The 15,752-nt window shown below is 34.5% G+C and overlaps 1 protein-coding gene across 1 annotated transcript in view; it reads left to right on the plus strand.

The window, feature by feature from the left end:
• The window catches only part of LOC149784705 (uncharacterized), a 74,789-nt gene that overhangs the window by 47,446 nt on the left and 11,591 nt on the right, over nucleotides 1–15,752 (plus strand). The window contains exons 8-12 of the mRNA XM_089932738.1: nucleotides 2,678–3,253; nucleotides 5,596–5,626; nucleotides 8,054–8,146; nucleotides 11,527–11,786; nucleotides 12,199–12,475. Coding sequence (XP_089788864.1) covers nucleotides 2,678–3,253; nucleotides 5,596–5,626; nucleotides 8,054–8,146; nucleotides 11,527–11,786; nucleotides 12,199–12,475 — 1,237 coding nt within the window. The remainder of the gene's footprint in view (nucleotides 1–2,677; nucleotides 3,254–5,595; nucleotides 5,627–8,053; nucleotides 8,147–11,526; nucleotides 11,787–12,198; nucleotides 12,476–15,752) is intronic.

Raw genomic sequence — 15,752 nt, forward strand, 5'->3', positions numbered from 1 at the left:
ACACAAAACCAATCCTACTGAAGTAGATGTCACAAACCATAATCTTCAGGGTATATAGAGGAGATTCATATATGTGAGGTGAATCATGTACTTCTTCAAAGCGACAAATATTTCTTATTCATGGTGTAACAAGTTTGTAGATATGATTTCAGAGATGCATTTTGAAGAAATATATGTCTGACAGTTGAAAGTAGAAAGAACACAACATATTGTTTTGGCTGACAAGTGGCTGTTAGAAAGCTAAAGACTGTATTTATAAATTATAAGAATTTATGAGAATTATATTATTTATTCAACCACCAATTCTACAAGTTTGCTAAGAACCACGTTACAAAGTTGTCATACTTGAAAAATAAGATAATAATCGTCATTAAATATATCTGCCAAAACTAACAGCACTTATCAAAACGCAACTGGACTCTAAGATATCCAAAACTATACATACAAGAGTATTTTAACAGTGGTTGATGTTGCGACTTTATGGGCACAAACTTAAGTAACAGAAAAGAAGCAAACCCATCAATTTTTTTTATAAAACATTTCAAACAATTTAATTATCAAAATTATAAACAAAAGCTAGGGAGGAACTTATAGTATTATGAATTGAATCCAAACTTGTCCTTATAAGGGTCTATGAAGGTCCTAAATGAATGCAAAGTCCTTCTAAATTTAGATAGCGGAAAAGTTTTCATACTAAGTGGAAAGGAGGCAATTTGATGATTCAAGCACATGGCAAGTAATGGAAAAATACATCTCAAAAATGATGCTCCTGTTTCTTCATGCTATGGTGCTATGAAGCAAATTCATCAATTCGAGACTAGAAGCTCAATTTCTCTCACTTAGTATCTACTCAGTCCTGAAAACAAATTCCTAGAGTAAAAATCAGTAGAAGTATTTATTATATGCTAGTGTTAAATAGATAACTGAAGTGTGTGCAAGTTTCAAGACAGTTACCACTACATGTACACAGTAAATTTAGGAAGATAATTTATTTCCTTGGACTGAGTGACATAATACATTTAGAAGATATGCATCTCTTCCTTTTACTGTTAATATTTCTGGATCGATTGAAAACCCATTTTGTTTAAAAATGTTAACTAATGACAAAGTTATTCCAAGTCTGTTCATTTATGCCCAATGTGAATTTACAGTTAGGTTTTGGTACCATGAATGGATGTGAAATAAACTCATTCTCATTATAAGGTAATATAGTTCATTCCCACAACATTTAAACTAATTTTAATTTAATATACACTGGAATACATTGTTCATTTTAAATCATTATGTATTTCAGTATTCTGCCATTTTGCAAGACATTACTTATTTTGCCATATCTCATCACGTGTCTATATTTAGCCAATTGTCACATGACATGTACATATCTACCCATGTCTCATGACATGTACATATTTAGCCCTAAACATACCTGCCAGTTATTTTCCCCTGCATTCTGAGACTTGTTTTTACCCCCCCCCCCCCCCCAAAGAGTTGTATTTGTGTGGTCATAATATTTGGGATTATTTTATGAGTAAAATCTGTTAATCTCCGCCAGTAGTGCCTGTTGTTGTGAATGTCACTGAAATGATAAGCATGATCATCTCACTGGCAATGAATTCCAGTATCATGTCCGAAGAAATAAAAGACGTGATGTGTAGAATGTACAGACTAAAATTTATTTTCTTAAGTGACTATACAAGACAAAATCAACTTTCACTACGGGCATAATTTATGCCATAACAAACTGTTTAGTGTTAACATAGTTATGTCAGCAGCATATGCTTTTTCTTTGATGCTGGGACTCCATTTCACTGTAACACGAGTCATGTTATATTTGTACAGTTTTTACTATCTACTCTGTAAGGTAATGGCAGCATTGATCAGATGAGCCAAGGATTCTAAAAGTTGGTACTTTTTACAGCTACGTTAGAATGTTATATTGACAGCATCATGCCACGACAATAGGAGTCAGGTGCTTTTAAAGCTTCATAAACTCCATTGCATCATCAATTAGAATTAATATTCTTATGTTGACATAACTTTTCTAATACTGTCTGTATCAGACAGGTTTCATTCATAATTCAATTCTGATCCATATTGTTTAGGCTACTCCAATGTGACTGCTGGATTTGGGAAACCATTTTCATGCACAGAAGTTAATGTTTTCATTCTCAAATTGGAACTTTGACATTGGTCCCGTCATGTAGTTTCCATGTCAGAAGTATTACTCTCTACAACAGCATGCATCTCACATGCACTATCTAGATTTTTTCAAGCACACAATCATGGATGCATGTTCAACTTATTAAATTCAATAAAGTCAGGTTGTTTGAAGTGAATACGCCAACCTTTCTAATTGACAGGTTAAACACAACATTAAGCTTGAAAGAGTTATATAACTTTACTAATGTCATTGTCTTTTGTCAACAACTAACTGACTTGTCTTTAGAAACGTGTTTTGGTCTTATTGCTGTAGGATGTATCTATTTATGGATCTTTAAAACATGCCTCTCAAGGAATCATTAGGGTGTAAATGCTGATGTATGCATGTGAGGCCCAAGGCTTAGTAAGAATAGTATAATTTAGCTGATTACCCATGTTTATTTTTTCTCATTATGAAAAATGAAAAATCTATATCTCTGCCAAATATTCCCATTAAATGTAATCCTTTATTTTTTAGGAGGAGGATTATTTTCTTGCCCCATGTATGCTCCGTCAAAAAACTCCCAGAGAGGTCATCTGCCCAGAAGCACACCCTCAGATGGAGAGTTCCACAGTCCTATGCTATGTCTTCATGGGAAAATATTTGCCGTCGCCAATTTTTCATCGACTTCTTGCTGCCTGTGTTGCACACTGGCCAATAGCCACAAAGATGAATAATGGGACCCTGGATAATCTGATCTTCTGTGGGTGCGGTGTTTTTCAGTTGGACCATTATCACAAACTGACCATTCACTTTAGGGACTACATCATATATATGAGAGTCACAAGAAAGGGGATCACAGACAAGACTCCATCTTCAAAGTTGTGCATTCAGGTGAGAGAGCTTGTCTCTGCCACTCTCATTAACATCATTGGATATCTGGGCCAGAGTCTGAGGTTTGAGTACTTTATACAGTGTCCTGAATACGGTGGTGACAGTATCAACAGCCTGATTCCTGTGTCACTGCTTCAAGAGAAGCCAGAAGTATGCTGTGTATGTCATGACAATATAATAGAGTCAAACAAACAGTTGCAGTTTTGGTTTGAGGATATGGTGAGTACAAGTTTTACCTCACTTGGAGATTTCTCCTAAGTAAAAGCATTCCAGATTGTGGTAAATATATTGCCTTTAATTTGTAAATAAGCAATGCACTGTGTGCTATAAAGTATATTATGCACAATTTTACAAAAGCAAGCTGACTATTTTTGATGTTTATTGTATGTTGAAATGCAAACCAGACAGAGTACTATTAGTGACAAAAAAGGTGAAACACATATGTACGTTCTGCCCTACTGCATTGTAGTTGATAATAGTATAAAATTAAATGAAGACAACTAACTTCATTTAAAAAAAGATTCCCGCTATAAAATCCAACCTTTGACAGATATGAGTCACCTACATAACTAGATATCATTTTACATTCTTTAACATGCAGAAAAAATCAACAATAAACTATTAAAATTGCCATTTTTAACAAAATATTAGTATGAGGTTTTCACGAAAGACTTGGGGGCCCCGAGTGGCTGAGTGGTCTAAAGCGCTGTCCGTTACGAATCTCTGCCATCTCACCTTTGTCTGCGCCGGTTCGAGTTTCATATTCAGCCAGCGTGGGTGTGTGAGAAAGGTTGCCGGTTACTTCTCGTGGGTCGGTGGTTCTTTCCGGGGTTTTCCCGGGTTCTTACTCAACCATTAGTACTGGCCGCCATGCATAGCCTATCTTGTGCTGAAAAATGGCGTTAAACCCAACAGCAACGAAAGACTTCTTGAGACATTCTAGCTGGTCATAAATGAAACTGGTTATGATTTGACATCTATTGTTGCCTCCATGAAATTAGCTTGAAATGGCTTGTTGTCACTTATCTTCTGGAAGGCAAGGTCATACTGACATGTTGTTTTCACTAAAAGACTTCTGACAACTTCGGTTGGTACAAAATGAAAATGGAGCCCTTCAAATATCCAATATGACCACCACAGCTGCAACATTGAAAATCTTATTGCTACAGCATCAGTACAGTTGGTCATATTGACATGTCCTTTTTCCTTAAATACATTATGACATCTAGAATGAAATGAATGGTTCAGATGCACGTATGTTGTGTATGTATACATGTTTTTACATGTGGACACCTACACTAACAGTGTCATCAATGCTGAAGCCACACCTTTTTCATCTACTAGCAAATTAACCTATTAAGTGTTCAGCAAAAACTCGTTGCCAATTAAACCTTCCTTTCAGAAGCAAGTAACAATACCAAATTATTTTATATGGTGGCCGTATTGGATGTCAGACTGGTACCATTATCATATTGGGATCAACTAGATATCAAGAGTTGTTATTTTTGTGTACAACCCAAGTAGCCTTGGGCAATAGATTATAGTATATTTCCTGGTCTAACTACCTTTGAGTATGGGTATAACTTTACAAATACGTAATGCATTCTTGATAAAGTGTTTGCACTTCCATGTAGCTCATGACCGATGTAGTTTTTTGCACCTGTGTATTTTTTTGTCTTAATTCATAAAACATTGTGAGATCCAAAGGTATGTCAGTGTGACCTATATTTTTATGTTTCATTGAGTGTGGTTAATTTTATATTTGAAAGGCCAAGCAGACCTGGTTCCTGATTGATTAGTGTAAGGAATGTGACCTTGTTTACAACTTCGTACCATTATAGAATGTATATGTATTGTTCATCTGTTGCATATTTAAGAATTAAGTATTCCTAGCATTAGCATCAATCCTAGAAAACATGTATAAGTGCTTGCTCAGCCCACTTAGAATTGAGGTTGTTTTGGAATTACTCTGAATTCATCTAGAGGTACTTTAGGATTATGTTTTTGTGATTCATAATTAATCTAATGGTAAAAGGTTACATTTGTGCACATCATTAAGAACACCACTGGAAATCACTCAGAATACGTGAATCTTTGGGAATTGATAGAACATTTAATACTATTCAAGATTTCATTCATCATCCGGTAATTTTGTATTTTAGGGAAATAAATTATGTTTTAAGTTTAATAAAAATTATTGCTCATTTTTACATTGTTTCAGATCATAGTTAAAAAATGTATATTGAAACATGTAGTTCAGAAAGTAGTTTTAGTTTCCAAGACAAAGTTGTCTATGGAAATAATTTAGTGGTTTGATCCCTATATCTATCAGTGCCTTCCAAAATGCTTAATCCACACAACAAATATCATAACATAATCAGTTAACATATAGTCCACATAAATATATATCACATACTATGTTAGCATGACATACTACATTAGCACACAGTCCACACAAATAAACCTCACATACTTAACATACAGTCCATTGAGGACAGATATTAAAGATACATCTGTATACTAATCGAAATGCTTATTATGATACACTTTCTATTTTTCAGGAGAGTCAGGGAGAAAAAGGAGGAGAAACAGGTAAGCAAGAAAAAGAGTAAGATGTTTCAGTCTCCCTGCCAGAAGTGTTTCAATTTCCTTTAGTGTTTCAGGAATGGATAAATCAGTATTCCTTTGGCAGGTCAAATTGTCCCAGGAATGGTTAAATCAAGATTCCTTTGGCAGGTCTTATTATCTCAGGAATGGATAAATTAGTATTCCTTTAACAGGTCAAATTGTCCCAGGAATGGATAAATTATTCCTTTGGTAGGTCTTATTGTCACAGGAATGGATAAATTAGTATTCCTTTGGCAGGTTGTATTGTCCCAGGAATGGATAAATTATTCCTTTGGTAGGTCTTATTGTCCCAGGAATGGATAAATTATTCCTTTGGCAGGTCTTATTATATCAGGAATGGATAAATTAGTATTCCTTTACCAGGTCAAATTGTCCCAGGAATGGATAAGTTATTCCTTTGGTAGGTCTTATTGTCCCAGGAATGGATAAATTATTCCTTTGGTAGGTCTTATTGTCCCAGGAATGGATAAATTAGTATTCCTTTGGCAGGTCTTATTGTCACAAGAATGGATAAATTATTCCTTTGGCAGGTCTTATTGTCCCAGGAATGGATAAATTATTCCTTTGGTAGGTCTTATTGTCCCAGGAATGGATAAATTATTCCTTTGGTAGGTCTTATTGTCCCAGGAATGGATAAATTATTCCTTTGGTAGGTCTTATTGTCCCAGGAATGGATAAATTAGTATTCCTTTGGCAGGTCTTATTGTCACAAGAATGGATAAATTATTCCTTTGGTAGGTCTTATTGTCCCAGGAATGGATAAATTATTCCTTTGGCAGGTCTTATTGTCACAAGAATGGATAAATTATTCCTTTGGCAGGTTGTATTGTCCCAGGAATGGATAAATTATTCCTTTGGCAGGTCTTATTATCTCAGGAATGGATAAATTAGTATTCCTTTAGCAGGTCAAATTGTCCCAGGAATGGATAAATTATTCCTTTGGTAGGTCTTATTGTCCCAGGAATGGATAAATTAGTATTCCTTTGGCAGGTCTTGTTGTCACAAGAATGGATAAATTATTCCTTTGGCAGGTCTTATTGTCCCAGGAATGGATAAATTATTCCTTTGGTAGGTCTTATTGTCCCAGGAATGGATAAATTAGTATTCCTTTGGCAGGTCTTATTGTCCCAGGAATGGATAAATTAGTATTCCTTTGGCAGGTCTTATTGTCCCAGGAATGGATAAATTAGTATTCCTTTGGCAGGTCTTATTGTCCCAGGAATGGATAAATTATTCCTTTGGCAGGTCTTAAATTTTGCTGTAGTCACATAAACTGCATTCCTCATCTTATGTATATCTAATTCTCATTGTTTGCAAAGATCAACATTATTCAATCCTTGCAAATTAGACAGACCAGCAAGTGAATGGAGTGGAGTTAGTTTTCAGCCTTATAACTTTATGGCCATTTAAGACGTACAGATAAAACTTAGTATTCTTGGATATCATCATTAAGAACAATGTCACGTCTCTTGCTGAGAGTCCAATCTTTAAGGTACATCTTTCATGACTCATTATATTAAGTTTTCCGTTACACCTCCCGGGAGTGAAATTTGCTTTGCTTATACATCATTAGAACGGAAGGATGAATATAAATGAAGGTCCTGTCTTCAAGGTCAGAATCATGGCTTAAAAACGGAAGTTTGATGAAATTTGGCATACAGCATCATTGGATGGTACATTATGTACTGTATTTTGAATGTATTTGAATGTTCAAGACTAAACATAAATTTCCCATCACACTTTCCATTCCAGTTTATACTTTCAAGTTGCTAGAGATTATGACGTTATGCTTAGAATACTTCTGTGTTGTCATTTGTCCTATCTTTATGGCTATTTTAGTAATTTGTATTCCATCACCCTTTTATTTCTGTTATATAGCATAAGGCACTCTCCTTCAGCTTTTGTGAAGAAACTTACTATATTTTTGTATTAGTATTCTAACATGTGTTGTGCACTTTATTGGGGTTTTCTGTGTTGTGTACATTATATGGGTTTTCTGTGCTGTATACTTCATTGGGGTTAGGGTTGAGTTTTCCATCAAACTGTCCTTTTCCTCTCTTTAATGTCCGAATAGTAAGTCTACATTTCTTTCACAAGGGCACAAGCCAATTTCACCATTGTACACTTTTAGTGACCTCATTATAGTAGGTATGGGACAAATATTTCCTGAAAGGTTTGCTAAGTCTTCGTTGTTAATTGCATTTTCAGGCTGAATTGGTTGCTCAAGATCTCTTCATGCATAAGACAGTACTTTCTTCAAGTGATTTTTGATTATCATGCTTTAAATATATCTCTCTGTTTTTAAGACATCACTACCTTAAAATAATAGCAGTTAGCTTGTTGTATGCATAGATAGGTCTCTGTATGCAAAACACCACTTTCTTTTTTCAGAAAACACCGATATCAAAGTCCAAATCTTGCCTCAAGACCGTGATGTCAGAGCTAGAGCAATGAAGATTCCAAGTAAACTTGATCAGTCCAAAGGTATGAATTGTTTTACCTATCTAATTAGCTTATGTGGCTTTTTGGTATGGTTCTGCAGTGATTGCGGGTCTTATAGTATCTTTCATGTATTTGACTTTATGGTATAGTCCTGTGTACATAGTGGGTCTTTTGCTGTCAATCTGGCTTTCTGGCATATTCCTGGGTCCATAGTGACACTTGTGCATTCCATCATGCATCTGGCCTTCTCGTATAGTCATAGTGGGTCATGTGCTGTCCATCATGTATCTGGCTTAATATGTTGTCTTAGGTCATTTGCTTTCCATCATGCTTCTGACATTATGTTATGATACTTGGTCACTGGTGGGCCAAGTACTCTCCGTCATACATTCATTTTGCCAGACAACAATTGTGCATTATCATTCTGAGATGTATACTCCTGTTTTCATTATAACTAGAAATAAGGATATATTTATTCTTGCACCTGATATGAAGATTGTAACCACTCTTGAGACTCTTGTGAACATGATATTGATCAAACTTGTTAAATAATTCTTCATCATGACAGTATTAGTTGAGGATGAATATGACTGAAACTCACACACACTACTCGTATGATTGACTGATCTTGTTAACAACAGACCTGCCAACCCTATGATTTTGGCATGAATTTCACAACTCTACAGCAATTCACTGATTCATACCACATGCAAAAGAATCACAGATTCCCAAATTCTCAGTTGGCTTAATTCCATTTAGTGCTAGTCAGAATAGCAGGAGTGGTCACTGATCCCAGTAACAGTCCAGTATTTGCTAGTTGCGATGTTAGTAGAACTATATCCAGTTGTTACAGTTTGCCCTGTAGCAAACATTGTAAAGTATATAATCTCTACCTAGAACGGAACATTTACAAATGCACTTGAACAAAACCAGGCACCAACTGTTGTTTCTGTAATCGGTTTAAATTGTTCAACAATATATCAAGCATCTGCTTGACTGGGCTTGTTAAGAATATATAAAACATCTAGTTGATTGGGCTTGTTAACAATATAGCAACTACATTTCTGATTATGTTTTGACTAAGTTCATGATAATGTTCATAGTATGCCGTTAAGAATACATTTATCAAAACAGTGCACAGCAAAATATGCAGATTAGTATGATTCAGAGCTGAGAGATAGTGAGATAAATTGTGTTTTCACAATGATACATGAGCCTGCTTAGTGAAATGGTAAACTATTAATATTTCATAAGCACAGTGAGTGATATCAGGCCCACTTGTGGCTGTTTTGCAGCTCATGGAATATGAATTGGAATAATCACATTTTCCATTCCTGTTTAGCCTTTTGCTGTTTTCACGCCACCACATTAGGTTTAGTTGTTCTTTGCCAACATAGCTCTGCAAGTATATTGCAGTATATCACATAATATCCTGTATCCTGATTTCCATAAAATCAAATTGACTGTTTATTCAGTTCAAGTTTAATTCTTTACTGAGATAGATACTCTGATAATGTGATTAAACTAAAATCTCTGCCAAGTTTTTGACTGATTTATTGTACAACTAATAAACAGCACTTCACATTTTTAAGTAAAACATTCACATTTGCAGCTAAATATTCACTCAGCATTAAGAGCTTAGTGTTAGGACTGGTCGGCCTGGTGTCAGAATAATGTGGCTGGGTTGGACATCATACTACATGTCTGCGGCATGATGCCCCAGTGCTAGACATCACTATAAACTGCCACATTGCAGACATCAGAGCAAAATGACTGAAAAATTGTTAAAGCTACGTTAAAAATCCAAATCACACACACTAAATATTCAGAATTGCAATTGAAAGTTCCCAACAGTTCACCTTAAAAATCATAATGCGATACTTGAAAATGACATCAGCACTTTATAACGATACATGCGTACACCGCTAGTCAGACACCAACTAGTTGGAACGTGCAATTTAACTTATAGTCACTTTATGATCACATGACAGCTGGTTCGTACATTAAATCACCACCTGTCCGTGTGATTAGTGTGGCTGTTGTAGACAAGTGTAACAAATTATCTGTGCAGCTAACCTCAGCTTATGGTAATTGTCTGGAAAAATATGTGCATGGAAAAAATACAGGGAATTAATTTGGTCGTAAAATTACTGTCAGTGGAATTGCCATAAATTTATACATGGAAAGAGATACAAGAAATTTAGTCAGCAGTGAAAGTACTGTCATTAGAACTAGTATAAGTGCATAGAAGCTGTCAGTAGAATGACGTTATAGATCTGTTATCAGTCAAGCTACAGACATTAAATTTATAAGTAAGTTTGAGTGCTGTCATTATATAAAGACATGCTTCAGACACTAAATTTGTCAATTTGATTAAAGTCATTGTGTAAAGATATAGAATATATAGGTCAGTTTGAGACCAGCTAGTACGTAAAGAAATGGTTCAGCATGCTTCAGACAGTAAATTATAGGTCAATTAGAGTCATATCATTATATAAAGACATGGTTCAGGATTCTTCAAATAGTAAATTTATAAGTAAGTTTGAGTCATGCCATTGTATAAAGAATTTATAAGTAAATCAATCTGAGTAAAGTCATTATGTAAAGATATAGAATATATAGGGCAGTTTGTGTCCAGGCAGTATGTAGAGACATGGTTTAGCATGCTATAAACCATCAACCTAAAAGTCAATTTCATTCCAGGCAATATGTAAAGACATAGTTTAGCAAGCTACAAACCATCAACCTAAAAGTCAGTTTCATTCCAGGCAATATGTAAAGACATGGTTTAGCCAGCTTCATATCATGAATTTCAGTGTTTGGCCTTGGGTTTAAGCAGAAAATTACTGTTGACTGCTATGTTATACAGATCTGAATGTTCTTGAAATAACGTGCTGCTGCTTGTCTAATAAATTTGAATTTGCCTTAAATAGAAATTCTGCTTTTGTCACCTGCTGTCTTTAAGTCTGCACTCATTTGTCTTTCATTTGTTCTTGGCAGGGACCAGATTATTAGGCTTCAATGACCTATATTTGTATTGGCCAAACACATTTCAGCTTGGTTACCCTGTGGCTACTAAAGTTTGATTTTTACTTGGAACAGGAAATTGGTTAAAGCCACTAAACCTTTCATGCTGGTTGACCTTTGGCTACTAAACTTTGATACTTGGAACAATAAAATGGTAATGGTCACTAAATTTTTCAAGTACCATACCTTGTGGATACGACAATATGATATATATTTGGAGTGCTGATACAGCAAAATGCATTATTGAATTTAAACTATAGAAGTTCAAGCTTCTGTCTGATAAAGATCAAATGAGCATGCATATGTAAAATTCTGTTTGCAGGAGTGCCTTCTTTAGACCTTAAATTTTAGTGCCAGATTTTAGTGTGTAAGCTTATATGAATTTTTTTTTACAGGAGTTCCTTGTTCTGACCCTAACCTTTTGTGCCAAATTCTAAGCAAGTCACATCAAGATGCTTCTTCACGTCAATCTACACTGGAAGAAAACTGTCTGTCAATGGGGCTGCAATTTCATGGTGAAACTCCTGCTAATGGTAACTGCTTTTTTGAGGCTGTCTCCAGTCAACTTCAACGATTAAATTGTGTTGTACAAAAAACACCAAAACAGCTGCGCCAGGAAGTAGTTGCCTTCATGAGGACTAATAGAGTACTGCATGTAAGCAAAGATTTTATGCTGTCTGTCTATAAAGGGGAATTTGAAGGAAATGTTTAAAAAATGTTTTCTCTGATGTTCAGTCATGGCTTGATGAACAGAAACTGTAAGCATTATAGGGAATCATCAACAAGTAACTTCTTTTTTAGCTTGAGCATCTTGCAGATATGTATCCATTCTCTGTATCTCTCTCTCTCTCTCTCTGTATATAAATATATATAACTTGCAATAGTTTCATATAACTTGCATGAGAAACATTTAGAGGTTTTATCATTTATGTCAGAAAGATGTTTTCTTCTGGCCTACATTGACCATTGAGAACACAATAAGCTAATAAGTGATGGGGTAATAAATTATTAGCATCAATTTTTGTCAAATAATGTAGTACTTAACCGAATGTTTCTCACCCACTCAGGCATCTGAAGGCACCATAAATTTGGAGAGTTTCATCCATGATGAGACATTTGATGACTATTGTACACGAATGGCCAGGGATGGAGAATGGGCAGACCATGTGGTGGTGGTTGCTATGGCTAGGAAACTACAAATGGATATTTTCATTGTAACGAGCTCACCATCCTCAGGTCCTGATGACATCATTGTATGGGTTGTTGGACAGACAGGTTTTATGGGGATGCCCATTATCCTAGGGCACATCTGGGAATTCCATTATCAGTCATTACAACCCATAGGTAAGATTAAAAATAAATTGAATTTATACTTAGTTCTGTTTAAATCCTTATGTTGAGGAGTAGAATAATGAAGAAATGGCATATTTAATATTATTTGGTTTGAAATACAATTAAACTCATCTTGAAGGAAGACCTGTCCACCTAACTCTACCAAGTGGAGAGTAAGTGGTCTCTCAAGACATGCAGTCTGTCATAGAGATCGTATGACATACTGTACTAAAAATATGCAGTCTATCATATAAATCACACATCATACTGTACTCAAAAATGCAGTCTATCATAGAGATCATACTGTACTCAAGACATGCAGTCTGTCATAGAGATCATATCTCATACTGTATGCAAGACATGCAGTATATCATAGAGATCATACATCGTATTGTAGATAACATACTTTAATCGTGTATCAAAGGACAAAACTGAGTAAAATAGAGCATTATTAAAGGGAAAATGTACATTAGTAAATATTCTGATATCAACTGCTACCAGCTTTAATATTTGTATATCAAATATGTAGCAGCAAAACAAGAGCATATAACCTGAATATTGTGAAATGTTGTCAGATAAGAAACACGTAAAGAACAAAAGCTTTTACTTTTCCTTGAAATGTAGAAAGGATTGAAGAAATATTTATAATATTTTGTGAAAGACACAAAAATATTAAAAACTTAAAAGCGAAATAGAAAATGTAACTTAACCAAACCAATTTGATTTGACAAGGCATTTTGCCTTAACATAGAGAATTACAAAATATTCTAATCTAGTTTGGTTTCAGTATAAATTACTACATAGAGTTCTTGCCCAAACACTATTGTGGAAACAATGGAACGGCAAATAATAATGAATGTTCTTTTTGTATCGATTCACCTGAAACATGTTTCTATCTTTTTTAGGGACTGCAGCTTTGAATCAGTTTTAGAATGTTTTAACAGGGTATATAGCCAACCACAAAAAGTAAAAAACATGAAATTTAGCCGTTTGCCTAAAAAAGCTGATGGTAGCTAAAAATTTCACCATGCTTGATGTGAACCTTAAAAAGCTATAAAAATCAGCCATGGGTTGCTTTTTAAGCACTGATGGGTGTTATGATAGATTTGTGTTATGCAAATATAAGTATACATACAACAATTTAAAACAAGAAGCAGTATTCGGAATAGATAGGTTGGCATTGTTAAATGATAGCTTCATGTATAGAGGATGCAAACGTTTTCACACTACTGCTAAAAGTGATGAGTCTGACACATTTCCAAAACCATTATTTGTGCCATGGGCAGCTTTATTTTGAGTCATGTTATGTGTTTATACTTCATTAAGTTTTACTTTTACTCTTGTATCAAACGATGATTTTAGCAATTTGTGGGTGGGTAGGGTGACCTTAAATATTATCGTAATGCCAGTATGAAAACATCAAATTAGACTTACATTTTGTGCCTTACTGCTGCTATGAACCCTTGATATAAGCCGATGAATTTGAAATGACACTAATTTCCTGTATACCTTTTCTCTTACAGGAATAATTGTTGGTATGTTAGAAGCAGGCAATGTAATTAATTTTATATCGCTGATATCTAAAAGACACGTTTATACTATGCGCCATGAACAAAAACTGCCATCTCTACCTTTGTTTAAAAACGTCTTGAAACAATACTACATTTATGAGTTGGAATTAACTAACAGAAACAAGGTGGAAGGTTTTGAATCTAAATGGCACACATGTATTTATGTAGTAGTAAAGGATAGTTAAAGTTTCTGTCTATATTTAGGAAATCAGTTGATGCATCCACAGTCTTGATTATGCTTTGGTTCATATCATCTAAAACTAGTTTAATAAGATTTATGTGTATACCTATTATATACTCTTACAATATTCCTGTGTCTTAATCTCTTCTGGTCAGCACATCCTTCTCTCTACTTTCGGACATTTTATAAGAAATGGAATAAAAGATTCCTAATAACGTTGTATGCATATATATATATATATATGTATATATATGTATGTATGTATGTATGTATGTATGTATGTATGTATGTATGTATGTATGTATGTGTGTGTGTGTGTGTGTATGTATGTATGTATGTATGTATGTATGTATGTATGTATGTATGTATGTATGTGAATATAATGTGTTCTTTCTTCAGGCTATCCTCTTTTCCTATTGTAAACATTTTAGCTGATTCAGACATTTATGTACAGAGCTAAGATGTATGTAGAAAAGAAAGGAATTGTTTGGTAGTCGTTGGGAGAAGTCCCTGACCCATCGCTTCCTATGTGTGGGGAATATTAAAAAAGGAAAGTTATCTTGTGTGTGTGTGTGTGTGTGTGTGTGTGTGTGTATGTTTGTGTGTGTGTATGTGTGCGAGAGAAGATAGTAATTATGTTATGGGTGTTTTTTAAGAATACAGACATCATATTGTACATTCAGATTCATAATAAGATCATATGAATCATTGTAAACGTGATGTTATTCATGGTGATTTCAACAAAGGCCAATATAGAGTATGGGGACCATTGTTGGTCAGTATATATATATATATATATATATATATATATATATATATATATGTGTGTGTGTGTGTGTGTGTGTGATGTCTTTTTTCCTGGCTATGATCTTTTCCTATTTTCAAAAGTTTAGCAGTTTCAAACCTTTATCTAGAAGACAAGATATATGTAGAAAAAAAGCAATTGTAAGATAGTCTGTGGTATGACTCATGGCTATAAATGTACAGGGAATATATAAAGAAAGAAAATTGTACTTTCTATTTGTGTGGTTGTGAAAGAAAATCATTGTATTTGTGTGTTTGTGTCTGTGAAGACAGAAATGCTGGTGTGTGCTTGAGGATGCAGTAAGTATGTTGTGTGTTTTTTGAAAATAAAGACATTTTATTGTGCATACAAATTCAAAACAATATAATAATAATCCTTAAAAAAGTGTGAAGAATTATCATACAGTGAAAAAAAAGCATGATGCTATTCATTGCGATTTTGACAAAGGCCAATAGAGATATATCTTGCAGGTGGACCATGGTTCCGGTATGTGGACCATGGTGGTTAATTTATAAAATCAAGATATGTATATATATATTATGTAGACCATGGTCGGTCTGTGTGTACAAAATCATGGTAGATATATATTGTATTTGGAGCATGGTTGTTCCGTGTGTATAAAGTCATGATTGAGATATCTGTAGTGTGTTGACCTGCGAGGTTCAACCTTCAACCTTAGATCACAATTTGTTTGGCAAATTCTGGCTGAAAAAAATTGATGAAAGCAGTTTA

This window comes from Sinohyriopsis cumingii, chromosome 14 (assembly GCF_028554795.1).
Source record: "Sinohyriopsis cumingii isolate HCF-2022 chromosome 14, ASM2855479v2, whole genome shotgun sequence".
NCBI classification, from domain to species: domain Eukaryota; kingdom Metazoa; phylum Mollusca; class Bivalvia; order Unionida; family Unionidae; genus Sinohyriopsis; species Sinohyriopsis cumingii.